The sequence below is a fragment of the Amborella trichopoda genome, chromosome 13 (genome assembly GCF_054954075.1).
Source record: "Amborella trichopoda isolate Santa Cruz 75 chromosome 13, AtrichopodaSantaCruz75HAP2 v2.0, whole genome shotgun sequence".
Taxonomy (NCBI): domain Eukaryota; kingdom Viridiplantae; phylum Streptophyta; class Magnoliopsida; order Amborellales; family Amborellaceae; genus Amborella; species Amborella trichopoda.
The window spans coordinates 49,341,253-49,362,577 of record NC_142348.1 but is presented as its reverse complement, the minus strand read 5'-3'; the positions used below and the strand labels follow the sequence as shown (position 1 = coordinate 49,362,577).

At 37.6% G+C, this 21,325-nt stretch overlaps 1 protein-coding gene across 7 annotated transcripts; it reads left to right on the top strand.

The window, feature by feature from the left end:
* Nucleotides 1-1,518: 1,518 nt before the first annotated feature.
* LOC18446014 (DNA topoisomerase 1 beta) lies at nucleotides 1,519-20,608 on the top strand. 7 transcript variants are annotated; one of them, XR_016048380.1, is made up of 16 exons: nucleotides 1,519-1,566; nucleotides 8,427-9,641; nucleotides 11,759-11,953; nucleotides 12,771-12,851; nucleotides 14,058-14,117; nucleotides 14,272-14,366; nucleotides 14,489-14,645; nucleotides 14,999-15,124; nucleotides 16,768-16,848; nucleotides 16,940-17,030; nucleotides 17,230-17,363; nucleotides 18,600-18,686; nucleotides 18,797-18,886; nucleotides 19,274-19,377; nucleotides 19,514-19,682; nucleotides 20,238-20,608. XR_016048380.1 is itself a non-coding variant. In XM_011629433.3 (16 exons), the coding sequence occupies exons 2-16, from the start codon at nucleotides 8,466-8,468 to the stop codon at nucleotides 20,304-20,306; spliced, it is 2,694 nt and encodes an 897-aa protein (XP_011627735.2). In that variant the 5' UTR covers nucleotides 1,519-1,566; nucleotides 8,427-8,465; the 3' UTR covers nucleotides 20,307-20,608. The 7 variants fall into 7 exon arrangements, 2 of the variants coding, with proteins under 2 accessions (XP_011627735.2, XP_020530236.1); XR_016048381.1 differs by having other exon boundaries at nucleotides 16,940-17,047; nucleotides 18,621-18,686; XR_016048383.1 differs by having other exon boundaries at nucleotides 16,940-17,052; nucleotides 18,621-18,686.
* The last annotated feature ends 717 nt before the right edge of the window (nucleotides 20,609-21,325 follow it).

The following is a 21,325-nucleotide window of genomic DNA, read 5'->3' as shown; positions in this document are numbered from 1 at the left end:
ATCTATTTTATATCTTATTAGGAAATTGAAAATTCAACAAATAGGCTAGATTGGGCAGATCTACAAGCAAATTAAAATATCGAGAATGGACAGTCCAGATAATAATTAGGAGATGTACCTTTGGGACTTTAAAATCTTATTTTTTTAACATCCGTTCAACTCGAGGTCGAGATGATCAATTAGAGGGCTCTTAGACATTAGGATAACATATTTCGATGGATTTATTAGGCGTGGCGTTTTCTTACAGTATAAGGTTGCAACCTTGTATGAACTTTTTTCTTATGTGGATTGGAAATAATTTATATAAGAGTGATACCTTAAATTGAAGAATTAAGGTGCACCTAAAAAATACATTGAGAAATATTGTTTTGATGTTGGAAACCAATTTAATTATCTCAAGGTTTGAAATGTATAGATATGGAAATAATACATTTTACAACATATTATTTGGATTGTCTATTTTCAAGATTTTTATATATTTATCGATCTGTTTGATTTCAATTGCTTTTGAAGTTTAAAATTTTAAAATTAAAGATATGACACATTCTCGAGCCATCCTAAAAATTTTCAAAGTTGAAATTACAATCTTATGACAAAGTTTGAGGATGCGCCTTACTTTGATTGGTCCAAGTTACAATTCTATGCAAAACACACCCAACATACATGTGGTCCAATTTTGAAAATCCACATATCAGCTAAAATTTATTGAAATTTCAGCTAGTAATCTATTTCATCAATGTACCATCATCATCGTCGTCTAAGCATTCTTTCAACTCAATGAGATCGGCTATACAAATCCTGGTCTGCCATTTTACTTTATTAAGGGTCTTGCCCTTAGTGATGCTATAAAGTCCCATATTTTTTCTTACTACTTCTAACCAGCTTTTCTTACTACTTCTAACCATCCCTGACCCTTTTGAGCTTTATACTTGAACTAACACGTACTTCCTAACATGTGTTGCATTGAGAGTGCATCATGACCAACCCACCTAAATGTACTATCTGTCATCTTATTACCTATTGGTGCCACTATTAAATTTTTTCGAATGTATTTATTTTAAAATTTATCTCGTCTTATCTTACCATTCATCCATTTTTTCTTTTTTTTTACCTATGCTACACTTATTCTATGGATATATTCTTTTGACCGCCCTCCATACCATCCCATCCCATAGACTAAAATTGGTCTTGTATTATTTCACTTACGTACCATGCTTACCATAATAAACATCCCTCTTTATCCCTTTCTTTCTCTCTCCTCTTTTTTCTGAGCACTCCTCCTCTCTCCTCTCGTCGTTTTCCCTCTCTTGGACATTTCTTCGAGAACATATTCCTGCAAATACATCGTTAAGAGTTTAAATATAGACGAACATTTATGTAACCGCCAAATACCCTTATTACCCGAAGACACCGCCATCACCCTCAAGCCCCTCTCTCTCTTCTCTCCCCCTTATTCGCGTTAACTCTTTCCCTATTCGAGCACCTAAAGCCCATCCTTTCTCTCTCTCTAACTTCTTTGAGCTCTAGAAGCCGTTGCAGAGGGAAGCTGCCATAACTCTAGAACAGGTACTCTCTCTATTTCAAAACATTTGCTAGAGCTCATTTTATGGGTTTGGCGAACTCCCAACAACAGTTTTTTTCCTCTCCGAAATCTATATGCCCAGAAGCGACTGATATAAAAGAAAAAGAAATTGATGTCAAAAAACAGTAACTGGTTCAAATTTAAGGTCTTGTGCTTTTGCTCTCAACTATGTGAGCTTTAGGGTTCCTTTCCTATAGCGCCTTTTGTTCTACAGGGTAGGGTTCCTGCTACCCGAATTTGGCCATCATTCGGTTTTCTGTTTGTTTGTATCAGGTGTTTTGGATTTGTTCATATGATGTTGCGGTTACCATTTGAGTTCCTCTTTTAGGGTTCCGACAATTTCCAAATAAAAAGTAACATGGATTCATCAATGATATTGTTAATATGTTATATTTTGATTTTCCTAATGGCGGTCATAAAAAGTTCTCCTTTTTTTGGGCTTCCTCCTCAATTCTGTTATAGGTTGGGCTTTTTCTCTGTTGGATGTTGTTTTATTGGATATTGTGTTGGATTTTGAGTGAAGATTATTAATGGGAAGCATCACTTTTATCTCAATGGATTTTGCTGGTTCATACTTATCTGTCCTAAATTATGATGGGTTTTCTGAGGATTCTTGATATTTGGATTTTATGGGGACAATTGTGTTGGTGGTTGAATGATGATTTTATATGTAAACTGGGTTTTCTTTCTAGAGAGAGAGAGCATTCTTATTTGGAAAAAGTTTATATAAGGATGCTACCTTATAATGTAGAACAACGGATGCCCCTAAAAATCCATCGGAAAAGGTGTTATTAATGTTGAAAAACCCTTTGATTGATCATCTCGACATCGAGATGTATGACTATAAAAAATAAAAAGATTTTAAGTTTCAGAAACAGTGCATTTTACAACATATTGTCTACACCGTCCATTTTCAAGATTTTCATATGTTTATAGATCTACTTGATTTTAACCATTTTTGAAATTTAAAATTTTATAATTAGATATAAAAATAGATTTTGAGATAATCCTAAGAACATTTTACATCAAAACTATATACCACAATAAAATTTGAAGGTGCACCTTACCTCTACACCTACGAATGCATCCGTATGCAAACTGCACCCTTCTTATTTAGGGTTATTTTTTTGTGATATGGGGGAAAATAAGCTCAAAGAAAGCATTTTTGGAGAAATGACTCAAATTGTTGCAGCTTCCTGTTGTCGCAGCCAGTCTGCGAATGTTTGTATATTGATTTGTTATTGTGTTACGTAACATGTCATCTCTTTCTAATTTTTGGTAATCATATTTTCTTTATGTGCCTCATCAGAGGGACGTTTGTGCATAAATTCTTGTCTGAAATATGTTTTGCATTCGTAAGTCTGTCTGTTCATTCATCATATGTAGTTTTTCATCTTTAGGGTTGCTTGTGATCTCTCTCTCTGTCTCTAGATTTTCTTGTGGGCTTCTTTCCTCTAGTATTTATTGTGAAAGTATGGGTCTTAGTTCCCTCATATGAGCTGAATTTTCATTAAAAAAACATTACCAACACATGGAAAATGACTAAATGGGGAAAATAGTACTATTCAAATACAAAATAATATGGGCAATGAAGGTGGGTGATCATAAAACCATTTAAATGACCACATTTGCATGATGTAACCATTTAAATGACCACATTTGCATGATGTATTAATTAACTAGCTTAAGGCTTCTAAAACTTTTGGAAAGCTATGGTGAAAGAAATCAGTTTATCTGTCTCTACAACTAGGGAAGTATCCACTTGGTACACCACCCTAAGATTGGCACAACAGGAAAAAATTGTGGAATATAAACCATAATCCAAGAAGCATGTTACATAGAAAAATGACTTTGGAGGCCATAATTCTAATTAAAAAAATGGGAAAATATCTTCATACCCCCTATTTTTAAGTTTCATTTCACAATAGGCCCAAGGTTTTAAAGATATCTTGGCGCATAAAAATTGTAGATTTTATTTCTTCTAACCCCTTGAGCTAATTTAAACATGGTTTTTTAGGCCAAACAAATCTAAAAAGACATGTTTTTTTTAAAAGCCATCATCCCAAACTTCTAGAGAGAGAGAAGGGCTTCATGGAGGCGTGAGGTTATCCGGAGGAAACAGAGAGAGGTGTTTGGAGAAACACGGGAGGATAGAGAGACTCAAGAAGAGAGAGAAAGAGAGAAGTTTGAGATATATAAGTGCAGAGAGATAAAGGATTCGGTTTAGAAAGAGTATGTATTTCTTACATTTATTTAGGTTAAAAAATAGGTTTAAAGTGGCCCGGGGGTTAGAAGACATCTTTTGAAACCTGGGGTTTATCAAGAAATGAAACTTAAAAATAGGGGATATGGAGATATTTTCCCTAAAAAAGTCAGATCTTCTTGTCACCTTGCATCAAGTTACCTTGTGGTTGATTGCTCAAATTGCAAGAAACTCATAGCAGCATAGGTTGAGTTACTTGAGATAGTCTCAACTGTGGACTGTTGGGCTCTGGCATCGTCGTTTGGGCATCAGGGGTCATGCACACATGCAAGGTATGATAACCAACTAACCAACAATTAGGAAAGAGTTTTAGTTCCATGGTTGGCACTTGGCACTTGGCACATGACTACCATTATAAAACCTTTCCATACAGAGAGTAGTCAGCCAAAGATTGGAAAGATAATCACTTGTTCGATCCCATAACATTACGGCTGACAGTCAATCAGGATCCCAGCGTTTGATTGTTCCATCCCATAACCAGCGTTTGACTGTCAAACCAGCGTTTGTAGTGAATACTCTGCAAAATGGAAAACTCTTTCTTTGAGAAGCAAGGGAAACCCAAGTTTGAGAAATTGAAGGCTCCCTAAAAGAGTTGGCTGTAGGAAATCTTAAATCACTATTATGATATTATCCTTTGGAAGGTCCCTTGGGATGAGCATACTGGAAATGGATATCTTAATCTCATGCAAGTAAATGGTTCAGAATTTTCCCAAAGTTCTGAAACTGGGATTTGCCTCGAGTATTTGCATGTGTAAATGTTTGGGGTTAAGTCGATAGGACTCTTATAGAGGACACTGGGGGGTTCACAGGGTGAATGGATGGTTTTGGGGGGTGTGGTTTGGTAAGATAGTTGAATCTTTGAAAATCAGCTCGTGCCCATGCTAAGTTGAATCAGGTGAGTCCATGTCTTATTGTGAGAACGGAGACATTAAAAGATTCATCTTGTTAACAATAAGATCCTTAACTAGGAAGTTCTTCATGGGCTGAGAATCTAGTTTGCCTGTATATGGGTTTGGGCTTTGGCATGTGCATAGTTGAGCAGCCTATCTTAATTGGTTGGGAAATTCCATGATTTTTTTGAGTTTCATCAAAACTTTATTGACTTTGATGTTGATGACTGTATAGTCTGTTCTATGCATTTTGCATTTTGATTAGGTATTCTTGGAGAAAACTATACGGTTTTAAATGGGACAACGATGTCACTAAAGAGTAGGTCTCTAAACAAAATCCAGATATTTGCTTCAGTTGTTATCCTGTGACTAGATTCAAGGCATACATGGTTACATAAAGATCAGTTGGAGGTAACGTTGGAAAAAAAAAGAGGGATTGGTTGGTTTTATTTCTTCCATAATTCTAAATGGGATAATATGAAATAAAAAAAGAGAAAAAGGTAGCACTGATAAAGTAGTTCAAAGTTTTCAAACCATAGTTACTGGGAGCTACAATGGGAACGGCGCTGGGATCGGGAACGGAATTGTCAGATCGACATGGGCCAAAAGTTTCAGTAGTCTAGGAACGAGATTTGTACAATGTATCTAGCTTGGAACTAGATTCCATATATAAATGAACTCACTCCCAGTGCTCATGGGATTGGATCCCATTTCGCAAGAGCTGCCTTTCCCACTTCCCATGGGATCTCGATACCAAATACACAAGTACAACGATCCGTATAAATTGGGTTCCTTGATCCCTAAATATAAAGGATTCCAATCCCAATGCTCAAGAAACTGGATCCCATTGCGCAACAGACGGGGTTCCCTCTTCCCATTAAATGTTTTAATTATTTTAATTCTTGATATGGTTTATACATTATACAACTCTAATAGCAATCTAAGTAATTTAAATTTTTGATGTTTGGGATCAATACACAATAAGGATGGAGATCACATATGTAGGGATCGATATCCCAATAGATATGGAGATTCACAAATATAGGATCAAGATCCTTAAATCGGGGGATCGAGATCCCAACATGGTAGGCATCAAGATCCACAAATAGAGGGATCGAGTACCATGATTTGGGGGGATCCAGGTCCCTACGAATAAGGAATCGAGATTCTGATAAAAAGGAGCGAGCTCCCTCAAAAAAAAGGGCTTCGGTTGAAATCCTTGCTTTGGATGGTAGGATCTAGATTCTAGAACCGGAACGATGCACTTTAGGGGTGCTCTTGGTAACTAAGGTTCAAACATCAAACTGTTGCTCCTGAATCAAGGTCAAATCATACTTACTATGATTGGGAGCGAGGTTAGATCCCGAATTGAGATTGGGAACCGTGGGATGAGAGATGCATAAAGATCCATGGGATAGGGATCAAAATCCGTACACTATGAGTTAAATGGATTGGGATCCCAATATGAAAGGAGTAGGGTTCAAATTTGTCCAGGATCAAATGATAAAGAATATGGGGTCGAGGTCCGTCCAGCTTAGAATCGATGCTCCCCAAGAGCACTTAACTAGGATACTTTAGCTCGAGAACGAAGTCCATTGAATGCTATGATTAATGCTTTTTTTTTTTTTAATTCAAAAACCATAGTATCATTAAATACAAAGAGACCTGTTTTAAAATGGGATTGTATACTACGAGACCATTTACTTTTGATATAAGGAGGTCACAATCACTTTTAGGCATTTGATATGAAATTCAATAGATGAAAGTGTGTCACAACATTCAAGAGATTTTATTTTGGACTTTGTGCCCAAACGATGATACATCCTCAACCACCCGATTTTAAATCTAATGGTTAATAATGATTGTGACCTCCTTATATAAAAAGTAATTAGTCTCATTGTATACATTTCTTTTTAAAGTAGTCTTTAATTTTTTTTGTTATCATTTGAGTGTGTTTCATAAGCAAGATGAAACTGAAAACCCAAAATGAGAATTCAAATTTCAGGCCTTGGGCATGAAGAAGCTCTAGTGTTTGATGAAAATGCTGGTGATCTATAGTTCTATTCACAACACCTTAAATATGCTGGTAATCCACTCTCCCATTGTAAATGAATCTTGAAATGTGCTGGTGATCTTTGGTACCAATGTAAAAGAAACTTAATTCCATATTGGTGGGGGCTCAATACTTAACTTGGATCCCATTAACTCGGGATTTAGATTCCCAATTTTGCAGGTCGCAATTCTGAAATTCAAAAAAACGTTTGGAATTGAGATTCCTTGTCTTGGAATGCAGGATTGAGCTTTTAGAGCTCGAGCAACAACCTTCTTGGGCTGGACAATACTGGTAACTTTAGTTCTATAGTTGTAATATCAACGATATGTCCCAGAAATACTTTGGTTTCTAAGCGTACATGTTCATACAAAATTTAAAACCAAATGAAATGGTTTTCTCAAATTCAACCCGAAGACCCCACTATAGAATCCCAACTAGGTAAATGACTCCACTTTAGGGCTGATGAAACATAATATACAAGTGATTGATTCGTTATAAACTTTGATTATCGAGCTGAATTAGAGAGGAACCTAGAATGTGATTTCTCTGAAATTCGAGGGTCTCCTAGAAACATAAATAGTGATGCATATTTGACATGAAATGGAGTACCAAGATGAGATTTTAAACGCAAGAAGAGAGTAACAAAGAGGGGTTGAGTGCAGATAGATGAGAATGAGGTCCACCGTTCGCAGGCTTTAGAAATGTAGAAGGCACAGAAAATGACAAAATTCTAATATGAAATACAACTATGATGTTTTGTTAACTTTAGTCAAACCACATGAGCTATTTATTGGGTCCGATATATTGGTGTTCCCCGTGGTGTATTTGATTACCATGCTAAATCTTTTTGAGAGCTGGTATTGGAAATAGTTGCAGCTCATTTCTCTTTTTTCCACATCATACACACAGATGACTAGTAAGTATTACTATGTTAAATTTTCTCATTTAGGTGGCTCTTTAAGAGAAAAATATTTTCTTGCTGATCTCATCTGTATTCTAGGCACTGGAATGTGTTATATGTAGTTCACAGAGTTGATGAATTTGCTTTGGGAATAAGTAACACGGCACACATTTCTATGGTTCTTGTAACAATATGACATGCCAAGGCCATGACATGAGTGTCATACACTTAGGCACTTTCCTGTTACTTTTCTCTTGACAAGATATAATTGTCAAAGTATGTGCTATCACCTAAATCTGTACTTATGCCCTTTAAAATGGAATATGAATGTGCTGTTACTGTATGGCCAATTTTAGGGTTAGCATTTATGATGTGCATATTTATGTTGGATGCTGACTGATGTATAAGTGTCTTTCTAACATGGTTTGGAGGACTCTAGAAGTGGTGATGTAATATACTCATTGCTCTATTGCTTACCATTAGGATTACTCTCCCACTCCATATACTATGGACTTTTGGATGCATTTATTGCCTTTATCAGTTGTCTCGTATGCAATTATTAAATAACTCATGATGTATGCAGTTTCCTGAATCATTACACGTTATAAAATATTTATGCTATATTTCTACATGTGAGTTTTGGAGGGCACTTGTCTGACATGTACTTGTATCCTTCTTTCCAATCTCTAATGACATATTCTTTGGCACTTCTAAATATCTATCCATATTGCTTACAGAGGACGAGTATACATGCAAATTTGCTACAAACTGGAGAAATGGCTGGTGACAATAGCTTAAAACAAGAAGAAATTGAAAACAGTGACGATGATGATGAATTTCCTCTAGTTTTTAAGAGGTATAGTACACCAGCTAAACCAAAACAATCTGTTGCTGTACCAAAGAAGTCATCTCAAGGGAACAGTGAGCCTTTGGGAAGGCCTAGTTCTGTTGATCGCGGTGCTCCAAAGAATATATCACTGGTGAAACCTTCACATCCGAACGTGCAAAGGGATAACACCTTACCATCTTTGAAGTCAGCCCTATTTAGCTCAGCTATTTCGACTGCAAAATCAGGCGAATCAAGGGATATGAACCCAGGTATTAATGACAAGGATAGCCAACCCCTGCAAAGGCCATCTTCTGAACCAAATATGAAGTCTGAAGACTCTGATGATGATAAGCCGTTGAACTCTAGAGTTGCTGCAGTTGCTAATACAGTTAAAAACAAATCTCCAGGGCCTAATTTGCCCCTTTCTTGCTCAGCCATGCCTGTAAAAACGATCGTAAAGTCTCCAGTGAATGTTGTTAAGAGATCTCCTGATGATTCAGATGATGAAAAGCCTCTATCACAGAAGTTTCCGCGGAAGTCCTCCAATGGTGCAGTTGCTGGTACTTCTATTAAACCCACATATGATGACTCAGATGAAGAGAAGCCTTTGGCTTCAAACTTTCAGCGAAATGGTTCAAGCAAAAAGAATTTAAATGGGGAGCTTCCCTTGAAGGTTAATCAAATTCTGAAAAAGAGGCCTGCAGAGGAATCCAAAGTGCTGGCAAAGAAACCAAAGCCTTCAGCTGATCCTTCATCTTCTTCTAGAGTCAAAGTAGAAGTGACTGTGAAAGCAGAGAAGAGTGAAAGGGGAGATGATGAAGATGATCTTTCAATTTCTCAGCGGATGAAGAAATTTTCTTCTGTTAGTGGGCAGGCTTCAGCTAAAAAGATTAAAACCAAGGTTGTTTCTTCTTCATTCAAGAAAACCGGAAAGAATTCAAAGAAAGAAATGAAAAAAATCAAGGGCTCTAAGTCAGCAAAGGGGCCTCCTGGTTCTGGTGACGGGCAGAAGTGGTCCACCTTGGAGCACAATGGGGTTATCTTTCCATCTCCTTATAAGCCTCATGGTGTTAAGATGCTCTACAATGGGCAGCCAGTTGATCTTACCCCTGAAAAAGAGGAGGTAAGATATTTTCTTACTTCATTTTTGGGATTGCTGCCTTTTCATTCAATTGATTCCTCTATATTCTTCAGTCTGCATGCCCTGAACTTATTTGCTAGATCTAGTGATATTGAGGCCAGACCAGGAACTGGGGGTCCCAGTTCGATACTTGGATTAATTGGTTTAACTGGTCTAGACTGAGACAGCCGTTCTTTCTAAAGTGTCCCAAAAAAATGATATGTTATTCCGGGGTGACTTTGTACCTATTTTGGTTGGGTTTCATTGGCCCTTTCACCCCTTCATGGGGGTGTTTTGGTCCGGACCAATATTCCAGTTGGTTTTGGGGCTTAAAAGGCTTATTTTTGGTGAGAGAAGCAGGTTTGGTTGTTTGCTTGGCATGCTCTCTCAAGTTTATTGCACTTAGTTTTTGTTTTGTTCAATCTAGATTTTAGAAAAGTTAAAAACACAATGCTTTTGTTTTTTGGGGCCTTGGAAAAAGAAGGAAGGTTTTCTAAAACCATTGTAATGGATTATTGTTAAGGATGTAATAGTGGGTTTGTGCCATTATTTTGGTTTATTGGGTTGAAATGATTTTGGGTGGATTTTGTTTAGTTTTGGACATGGGAAATTGGTATTTTTTGTTTTTTTTTTGTTTTCCATCCATTTGTTTATAAAATTTTTGGTTTTTTCAACAAGACTATGTAAGATATAGTGGGTTTATTGTAGTAGTTATGTTTTTTTTTGGATACAATTTAGAGATTTTGGGTGGATTTTGAAATTTTGTGCTTAATTTGATACGAGTAATTCCATTTTTGTTTTTCGTTCCTTTTTTTTTTTCTTTTCTTTGGGGTTCTTCTGTGGAAAAATGGATGTTATATTGGGTTTATTTTAATGTTTATTTGGGGATTTTTGATTAAATATTGTTCTTGGGTGGATATGGTCTTTTGGAGAGCAAATGAAGGTTTTTTTTTTGTAGTTTTTTCCCAAAATGTTTGATTTATTTTTTTGGTCTTTCTGTTAGTTCATTTTATTTTACTTATTTTATTTTTAAAAATAAATTTGATCAGTCTGATCAGTCTGATCAGTGAATTTGTTTAGTTCAACTGTTCCCCACTGAACTGGTGCCTCCATCGGTTCAATGGCTTGCTCGGTTCTGATATCACTGGTTGGATCATAGTTTTGGTTGGTTTGGTGCATTATGCTGAAACCATAGGGTGGAATAACATTGAAATTTGTGATGCAATTCTCATTCAAGAAAATCATGTATATTAAGCTGCTTGTTAATGCCAAGAAGAAATAAATCTTGTAACTCATATTGAGAATTTACGCAATTGATTTTTTGCAATTATTGGAATCCCCATAAATGTTAGGAAATCATGCCAATACATATTACTTTAAAACTAAAGCAATGTTCTGATAGATTTCAGTCATGACAAAAGATAAATAAAAAGAAAAAGAAAGTAAATGTGATTAGCCTAACAAATGCATGAAAAGACTCATTGATATTTATTTGACTGTTGTATATATTTCCTGGGTTATAAAGACTACATGGGATTGGAATAGCTGGTTAACCAGGACCGTTGGGACTGGAATGTTCTGACCCATTTTTAGTCCTGAAAATCACATCAGTGAAGGAAGCTAGATTTATGTAATCCTTCTTGTCCCGTTCGGTACCTACTTCCTTGAAATAACTGGTGGAAATATTTTCCATAATAATCTTGTCATATGTTTTTTATTGGAAGCGGTACTAATGTTATGGACTGATAATTTCTACTTGTAGGGATTATTTCTAAAAAATGCAATATTTTTATCACTGGTTGAGTTGTTTCTTATTCTGTGCTGTTAGAAACTTGAAATGAATGGAATGCCATTTTGGAGTGCATAATAGGAAATTTTAGCAAACTATGGATTAGTGTTTGTTATTTCTTTGACAAACCATGGACTTTCCTTTAAGCTGCTCTGGACAGAATGTCAATTGTTTCGGAGAATGGCTTGCAAGGATAAGATTACGGTTACCGGTAGTATGTGTGAGTTATACATGCATGAATTATTTGTTTGGTATGAATATCGCATTTGGGTGTTCTTATTCTTGAAACCTAAGATGCTAATATACTGTTTCTGAATCATTTTGCTTGCAGGTTGCTACCATGTTTGCAGTGATGAAAGACACGGAGTATGCGACAAAGCCGAAGTTCATTGATAACTTCATGAATGATTGGAGAGTTATACTTGGGAAGAACCACGTTATAAAGAAGTTTGAGCTATGTGATTTCACCCCAATCTATGAGTGGCATCTCAAAGAGAAAGAGAAGAAGAAACAAATGAGTGCAGAAGTGAGTTAGGCTTCCTTTTTCTACTTATGGTATTTAAGGATATATATATAACATGTTCAAATCAATGGCTTAGAATTTTTCTTCTGTGAAATATGTACCTCATTTTATTATTTATTTTGAGCTGAGTTCTGGACAGAATTTTAATAACCGCTTGCTATTCACTCATCAAAAAATGTTTTTTTTTTTTTGATAAGATTACATAGGAATGGAACTTGAGACATTGTGCTATAAAAACCCAGCCTCCACCGTCTTGACCAAAGCCTGATTCCTTAGAAAAATAAACGTTGTTAATTTTTCTATTACTTTAGTTAATAAGGAGATAATAAGGAAAATCTCTATTACTTCGACTCACCGAAAAGGAAAAGCCTCTTACATTGTTGATCATGTCTTTCAATTGTTTTGTAGGCTTTTGTAGCTGCAGGATTTCTCCTTCATTAAAATGCTTTTAAATGTTTATTTTCTTGTAGCATTTGAATGTGCAAAAGTTTTGCTTTACGCTAGTTTGTATTGTCACCCACAAATGGTGCTTTGTTACTTGGTACTTGCTATTGTTTCCTCAGTCTGTTTTGAGCTATTATTCTATGGTATATGTCTTTCTACTGGTTCACAAGTTGTCCCATACTTGGATTGTAACAGAATAGAAGCACAGCAGGACACTTGTTTCCTGCTGATACATTGTATGCATTGTACTGGAGCGTATGATTTAAGCAATTGTAAATAATTTTTTTCCCTTCAAATTGCTATTTCTTTGTATACTTTGGAATATTATAATGCTCCCATTCTATTGTTAAGCTTACTGAGCCATGATTATGTGCAGGAGAAAAAGGCTTTAAAAGAGGAAAAAGCCAAATTAGAGGAGAAGTACATGTGGGCTATTGTTGATGGAGTTAAAGAGAAGGTCAGTAATATGAGTTTTGAATTCTTGATATGCCTTATATATTTGGAAAATGGAAAGTCTTCCATACTACATCATCATCATCATTATAGCCTTTTCCCAATTACTTGGGATCGGCTACACGAATCCTTGTCCGCTTGCTCTATTAAAGGTCATACGTTCAGTGAGGTCATAAGTCCCTATATCTTTTCGGACTACTTCCACCCACGTCCTTTTGGGCTTACCCTTTCCTTACTACATACATATCAAATTTGTAATCTTTTTGGCTCTTACTGATCCAATAATATGGAGGTTTGTTGTTGGTGTTCTATTAGATGTGGTCTCTGAGGTATCTGGTTTCTAATGCTTTTGATTTGCAGTAATAAGCTGGATTCTGATGATTGATTATATATGTGGATCAAAATGTCTCTACACAGATGTACACACATACACATAGATACATAACATATACATACATGTATACATGCATGCGTGTGTGTGTTTTAATTGCTAATGACCTCTCATACATGCAGAAGATGGAATTATATTAAATGATGATGGTATTATGAGGCACACATGTCTATTTCCTAGCATGGTTGCTAGGTTGTATTTTTGCACAATAGTTGTGAATTATGTTTTGCGTTTTATAATTCAAACAAGGATTTGTCCTATATTATGGGATAAGAGCAAATAAATGATAAACCTGAGGATGCGTACAGCTAAGCGTGCTAAACTTTGGAAGCCATGGAAGTCGAGAAATAGAACTGCCAATCTTGGTCCACTTAATCTAGACAGGAACTATGGGAACAAGAGATTAAAATATATTATGGGCTATTCACTATACATATGCAAAATGGCCAACATGATTCTTGAACAGTCCCTTCACGAATATGAAGCTGTATGTCGTAATCTAGTAACTCAGTTGATCGAAATGGTTTATATGGGATCAATAGAATATTCTCAAGATCATACGTTTGAAGTAGTGCGTTTGCAGCATGCTTGCTGTTTTTGCTCTTTCATTACATGCTGGCTATTTTTTCTTCTTCACTTTCCAGATGAGCCCCTCCCCCCCCTCTTCTCTTTCCTCAACATTGATACCCATCAAACATTGATATATAATTATGATTTTACTATTGGTGATCATTCACAAAATTGCTGCCATTTATTGGGCACCCATGTGGCATAAAAGATCCGTCTTGTGGACTCATTTGATCTGTGTATGTATTTCAGGTTGGGAACTTCAGGGTAGAACCACCTGGCCTATTCCGTGGACGTGGAGAGCATCCAAAGGTTCAGTTGTGCTATCCTATACTTTGAAATAATTTGTGCCAGTTTAATGATGCATCTTAGGCAGTTCCCAGTGATCTGGATGTCTTTGATGCCACTTCCTGTTTCGTGGTACATTTTATTCTTTTCATTTAGTTTGCATGGTTTTGTGCTGCAGATGGGAAAGTTGAAAAGACGAATCTTTCCAAAAGATATTACCATCAATATTGGGAAGAATGCTCCCATTCCAGAATGTCCTATATCGGGTCAAAGGTCAAAAACCTAAATCTTTTTGTTTGCAACTCTTAATCTGCTTTTGGCATGGGGCTCATGTTTGGATTTGTCTAATCTATTTCTCTTTGGGTTTTGTGGCATTATACTATAAGCTTACACAGGTGGAAAGAAATAAAACACGACAACACTGTTACGTGGTTAGCATTTTGGAATGATCCAATCAACCCAAAAGAGCTCAAGTATGTCTTCTTGGCTGCCAGCAGCTCCTTAAAAGGGCAAAGTGACAAGGAGAAGTATGAGAAAGCGAGATTGTTGAAGGTGATCTCTGTTCTGGTTCAAGTCAATATTGTTTTGGATGGTGAAGTATACTATAACCCATAAGGACTATCAAAAACCACCGCCGAATGGATCATTGCTGTGCATTAAAATGATGGACAATGAGGGAAAGAGAGTTGGACATACCAGAAAATGACATGGCCCCATTCCCAAAGTTCCAACTTCCTCACCTTCACCTTCCATATTATGCAGTGAGGATTTGATGGATGTGATTTTCACATGGTCTGATGGTAGATCATACATTCCATTGATGTTTATTGTGGCTTGGTGTTGATATTTGGTGTTGTATTAGTAAGGCTTGAAGTCTTCTTATATACCACTTTATACGAATGCAGGATTACATAGACAGCATCAGGGAGACCTATACAAAACATTTTAACTCCAAGGATATTATGAAAAGACAAACTGCCATTGCGACATACCTTATTGATAGGCTGGCTCTCAGGGCAGGCAATGAAAAGGTAGCAAACTCATTTTGTGCTTACAATTCATTATTCTTTTCATTAGTAAGATAGTGGACACGTGGTTGAATTAAGTGACATTTACCTTCTTTTTTTTTACCACCTATGAAATTTAACTAATTTTTGTGTGAAAGTAGGTTTGTGGATTATTAAGGCATACTTGTTGAATATTTAGAGCTGTCTTCCTTATTAATGGTAAAAAAGAGGTGTTTTATCTGTCGAAGAGGAATGGAAGTACAATATTCCAGAAATCCCAAGGTTGAGCACTAGAAAATGGGCCATGAATACCCGCAGGGACGTACAGAAGCCAGATAGTAATTCGTTTCAGGAAAGGGCGCCAATCTTGAAAAAGTATTACTCTATTTTAATTAATAATTGCCTGCCATGCTAATTATTTTACCAATTTAAAATGATTTGTGTACCCATAATATAATGGCAGCATATGAGATGATTTGTGCTGTTCATGTCTTTACTTTTTTTTTTTTTTTTAATTTTTAGGGCCTTTTGTTCCTATGGAGGACTTGACCAAGTAACTTGTCTTGGCCAAGGGGCGAATCCCTTGGCCGAGATGAGTCTAAATGCATGTAAATTATATTTTAAAAAAACGTTTGCATAACCTTTGCATGTTTTTTACATTTTCTTTTTTTTTTATATGCCCCAAGTTCTTTTTTTTTTATATGCGGGGCCGAGTAACTCGGCCAAGTCCAATTGGACTCGGCTGAGTGCCGTCACACTGGGAAGCATCACCAATCTACGGGTGAAATTAATTGGGCTGCATATGCAATCAGTTATGAAATCAACTGGGAAGGATCACCAGTCTAGTGTGCCTTTATGTAGTAGATTCCCAAAGATGGTTGCGATCCTTTTGAAATCCATTGTCAAAAAGGCTGGAAAAGGTGGCGTTTCGCCAATTGTTTATGACACAAGAAGGATTTACCAAACAAGGGGCACAGCTACCAGATTGAAAATTTGGAAACTGCTGATTTACCACATATTTCCTCTTTCACAAGTGCAGTCTGATTATTCAATGACCGCAATACATTGTTTAGAGTGTTGTTTCTTGATCTTGGTTCTTTCAGCTTCTATTCCATTACAGTATCATAAGCTAGAATGCCTCCCAAATTTCTACTTGCATGTAATCTCCAGTTACCGAGAAGGTTAATTATCTCTTGGTTTTAAAAAAGCTTATTTTTTGAGGACCTCGTTCTGGACTGCACATAGCTGTATGGCATCTTAAAGGACAAATATTCGGGTTTATACTATGGAAAAAAGAATCATCTGCCCCTTGTGCTGTGTCGGTTTAAAGATTCGAGAAATGTCTGGATGTAGTTAAATTGATTTTCTTTTCTTTGTTACAAGGAAAAGGTGTTAATGTTGTATATGAGATGTTATGGTTCTAAAGCATTTTCTCCTAGTTTTTGTTGTATATTGTCTAGAATCCATTGTAAGGAAAGCCTGAGGCATTTTCAAAAGCAATCTCAGTCCCCCCATTTGCTTTGGCTTGTTAGCCAAGAATTACTCATTCTTATATGTTTGATGTAGTCACTCAGAGTGTGAATACCTATCTTACATGTTAGCAATATCACTGGCAATTGGAACTTAAAGCTTTTTACTTCCCTTCGAGGTTTTCTTTAACATGTCAGGATGATGATGAAGCTGATACAGTGGGTTGCTGCACATTAAAAGTGGAGAATGTCACATTACTTCCTCTAAGTTCATTACAGGTATTATTGGACATCTCAAGTAATTGTTTAGCTTCTTATTCATTGAGATTGAGTTTGGTAATCTTCATCTTGGTCCTTTCTTTTGTTGCAGTTTGATTTCCTCGGTAAAGATTCCATCAGATATTTCAACACAGTGGAGGTTCTGCCTCCTGTATATAAAGCCATTGGAGATTTTCGTTCTGGTCATTGTCTATTCCCTGTAATGTAATCTGTTTCCCTATATGAATTTGTTGGCCTTGCCATTGAGTTCTTCTGTTCTTTTTATTTTGAATTAGAGAAAAAGGAAGGCGATGATCTTATTCCCTGAAAATGTAATCCATTTCCCTATATGAGTTTGTTGGCCTTGCGACTGAGTTCTTCTGTTTGTTTATTTTGAACTAGGGAAAAAGGAAGGAGATGATCTTTTTGACAAACTGGATACAAGTAAACTCAATGCTCATCTTAAGGAATTAATGCCTGGCCTCACTGCAAAAGTTTTCCGTACATATAATGCATCTGAGACCTTGGACCGACTGGTAATAGAATGTTCCTCATGGTTGGGGCTCTTGAAGTTCAAATTTTGCATAACTGCATTTCTCTCTCTCTCTCTCTCTCTCTCTCTATGTGGGTATATGTGGTTTCTCTCTCTCTCTCTCACTGTGAGTGGTTGAGTATGATGTGTGCATGCACACCTGCATGTGTGTGCATGCACACCTGCATGTGTGTGCATGCATGTGTATTCTACTGCCCCTCTTTGGCAGAATGGCTTGAGCATTGCATGAGGATTCACCTTTCTAAGTTTAGATTGTGGGACATAATGATCATTTTGTTATAGGGTTCAAAACCATAGGTCAATTGGAAGGCACCTCTTCCTACAACCTTTAGTTAGGTGTTGGACGCCAGCTGCCTGTCAAAAAATTTCATGTATCTAGTTTCTCCAAGGTTTTTAAGTACTCGGCTTGGGCTCGAAACTTGGCCCTTGCCCAAGTTGAATAACTTGGGCAAGTGAAATGGGACCTTTTTTCTTTTTTTGGTGTTTTTTGTTGGGATGGGGGTGGGGGTGGGGTGGGGGTGGGAATGGGTGGGTGGGTGGGTGCGGGGGTGGGGGTAGAGCGAGAGAGGGAGAAATGAATTCAGAGTGAGAGAGAGAGAGAGAGAGAGAGAGAGAGAGAGAGAGGGAAATGAAAATGGGGGCAAATTTCTGCCTTCCTTTTAGAGAGATGAAAAAGGGGGCAGATTTCTCCCCCATTTTAGAGACAGAGAAATGACATTAGTGAGTGGTGCCTCCTTTTTTTTGCCCAAGTTCTACAGTTCTTGTGCAAGTATGTGCAGTACTCGAGTCCTGGATATGCTTTCCCATGTACCAAGTAGGTACATGGGAACTTGCCTTGGCTACTAGTCAAGGCCGAGTAACTCGGTTGTCTTCGAGGCCTGAGTTTTCAGTGTATTATGTGTTCTGTAGTCTGCTCTTATTTGTATACCATCTTATTAAACCTAAAGTGTTTGTTCACTTCTGTCATAACTTTTGAAGCATGGTCCATTTATATGACTATTGGTTTGAATAGTTTTCAGTCGTTGTCCAACATTGTGTGTGTGTATGTCAGAGAGAGAGAGAGAGCCTCTCCTGTGTTTCTCCTTCAGTGTTGTGTTCTCTTGCCTTGTTTCTTTATGGGCTCAGATCTTGGAAACTTTGAAGTTTTATAAAGGAGAGACTTGTACCTCTAGGCTATATAGTTCTCAATCCTACCTCTTTCATGTCGTGTTGGCTGAAGATTTTTGAGACTATCTGACAGTTGCAAGATACAACTGGAAGCAATCCCACTGAGAAGATAGCTGATTACCAGCGTGCAAACAAAGAGGTATTACTTTGCATACTTTCACAATTTCTCATTGTGTTCTCTCTCACTTGGCAGCTTCTTATGAAGACTTCCAGATATGTTCTCTGTTCTTACAATCGTTCTTGCAACAGGTTGCGATTCTCTGCAACCATCAGCGCAGTGTGTCCAAGTCACACAGTACTCACATGGAGAAGCTTGGAGAAAAGATGGCTGAGCTTGAGGTTCAAGTCTTATTGGATTGTTTGTGCATTCTTGACTGTCATATACATTAGGAAATCGGACCATAGACCAACGGACTTAGTAAAACCATGGTTCATTGATCCATTGGGGTCACGACTGCATGATGAAAGAAGGGGATAGTGATGGAGATAATATGACCCACTAGAACAGGTGGTGTCCACCATCGTCCATTTCGTAAGATGGTCATGATCCCAATGGACTATGGTTTTCCATATTCTGTTGGACTTATGTTTTAGGCAATTGTGGTACATAGTCCCTCTTGTTTGAAAGAAAAAATAGCAATTGGGCCATTTGGGGATGGAGATGTTGGTTCTTGGAAATCTTTTTTATCTATGTTTTGCTGATCCCTTGTTTCTTGTGGATACCAGAAAGTACTCAAGGAACTCCAAATAGATCTCAGTCGGGCAAAGAAAGGAAAGCCACCGCTAAAAGCTGCAGATGGGAAGCCAAAGAAGAAACAAAGCCCTGAAACGTAAATTTGTACTCATTACTTGAACTTTGCTTAAAGAACCATATGAGAGAGAGAGAGAGAGAGGGAGGGAGGGAGAGAGAGAGGGGGGGGCTTGCTTAGGCACCTGCAGGAGCTTACCCCTAATTATGATGTACAGGTTAGACAAAAAGATAACACAGACTTATGATAAGATCGAGAAGATGAAGTTGAATATGGCCATTAAAGAGGATCTGAAGACTGTTGCTCTGGGCACATCTAAGATCAACTACCTTGACCCCAGAATATCGGTTGCGTGGTGTAAGCATCATGAAGTTCCTATTGAGAAGGTAAGAATTCTTCCTTTTGTGTGTGTGTTCAGGCATGTGTGTGTGCATGTACGTGTGCGTGCTTGCATGTCTCCCTATCTGTCGGTCTCTGTGTGTGTGTGCATGTGCGTGCATTGGTGTGTGTGCCTGTGTGCATGTTCTTTGAAAAGAGTAGGGCAGCAACTCAAAAACCAATTTGTGTGTGTGTAGTTTGAAAAGAGTAGGGCCAACACTGGAAAACCTGAAATTGATCATCTTCGCCTAGTCAATCATGGATCTAGAAAAAAAGGATTTGAAGCCCTAAAATGGTACTTCTTGTGACGCATTAGCTGTCCACATAGAAGCACTAAATTTGCATTATATTTTGAGCTTTAAATTTTATAATTAGGGGCAGAGATAAACTTTAAAGCCATCATAGGGATTTCCAAGGCTGTTTGCTTAGGAATTTGAAGATGTGGTCCTACTTTTTTGAGTGTATGTATGTATGTATATATTGAGATCGAGAGTCCCATTCATGACTTCTTTATTTTATTCTGTAATATTTTGTCTTTGTAATTCTCTCTCACTCCACCTCAGATATTCAACAAATCCTTGCTGGCGAAGTTTGCATGGGCCATGGACGTTGATCTGGATTATAGATTCTGATTGAATATGAAAACACAGAATCTCTCCCCCCCCCCCCCCCCCCCCCCCCCCCCCCCCCCCCCCGGCGGGCCTGTTCTCTCTCTTCTGTAATTCTTTCTCGTCTAGGGGAGATCTCCTGTTATTCAGGCACTGTATGACTGCCCAATTGCAGTTCTGAGTATTTAGTCAGAGGGAAATCCCTCCCCTTAATCATCAAATGTCATGTACAACTTCTATCTACAAAAAGTAGTGCATGTGAAATTTCCCATAATCTCAAATATTTGTTGAATCGAGGTGCTTCTGTAAATATGTTTCTTCTCAAATCTGTGAGGTTGTCCCAATTTGAATGAATTTGTCTGAAATCAAGGGTTTTCTAGCGGGTATTTAGAGTGGTCGTAACCAAAAGGTAAAAAAATGACATGAAAGTAGGGGTGGCAACAGGTCGGACTCGGATCTGGAGCTGGATCCGAAAAAATGATATGGGATTCGGATCCGGACCCGGGCCTGATCAGACCCAACCTAAAAATTGCAGAATATCTATGTATTTAACTATATTCAGATATATTTCACATTTTCGGACCTGAAAAATATTTATATTTTTTGAAGTTATATTCAAATATATTTCATATTTTGAAACCTGAAAAGTATTACCGGACTTGGATAGTGTCTGGGTCCAAGATTTGGACCCGGACCTGACTTGTTAGGTCCAATTTTTGCACCCATACCCGGAAAAGGATCGGCTCTACCCCTTGAGTCCCTGGTTGGGTTCAGGTCCATTGCCGCCCCTGCATGAAGGGCGGTAGTTGCAAAAATTTCGTGTGTTAAAAAATCTTGGGCAAGTGGAAGCAAGGATGGCCCTGCAAATGACACCACCATGAGAGTGCCATTTCCAGAGGATTTGCATGGGCTAGGGTTGAACCATTAGATACCTTCTACTAGGGTCTAGGGCTGGCAATGGGCCAGCAGCCCAGCCCGGCCTGCCCTGTCCACCCATCGAAGACTATTCTTGGGCCATAAAATAGGCTTGAGGGCCGGGTCAG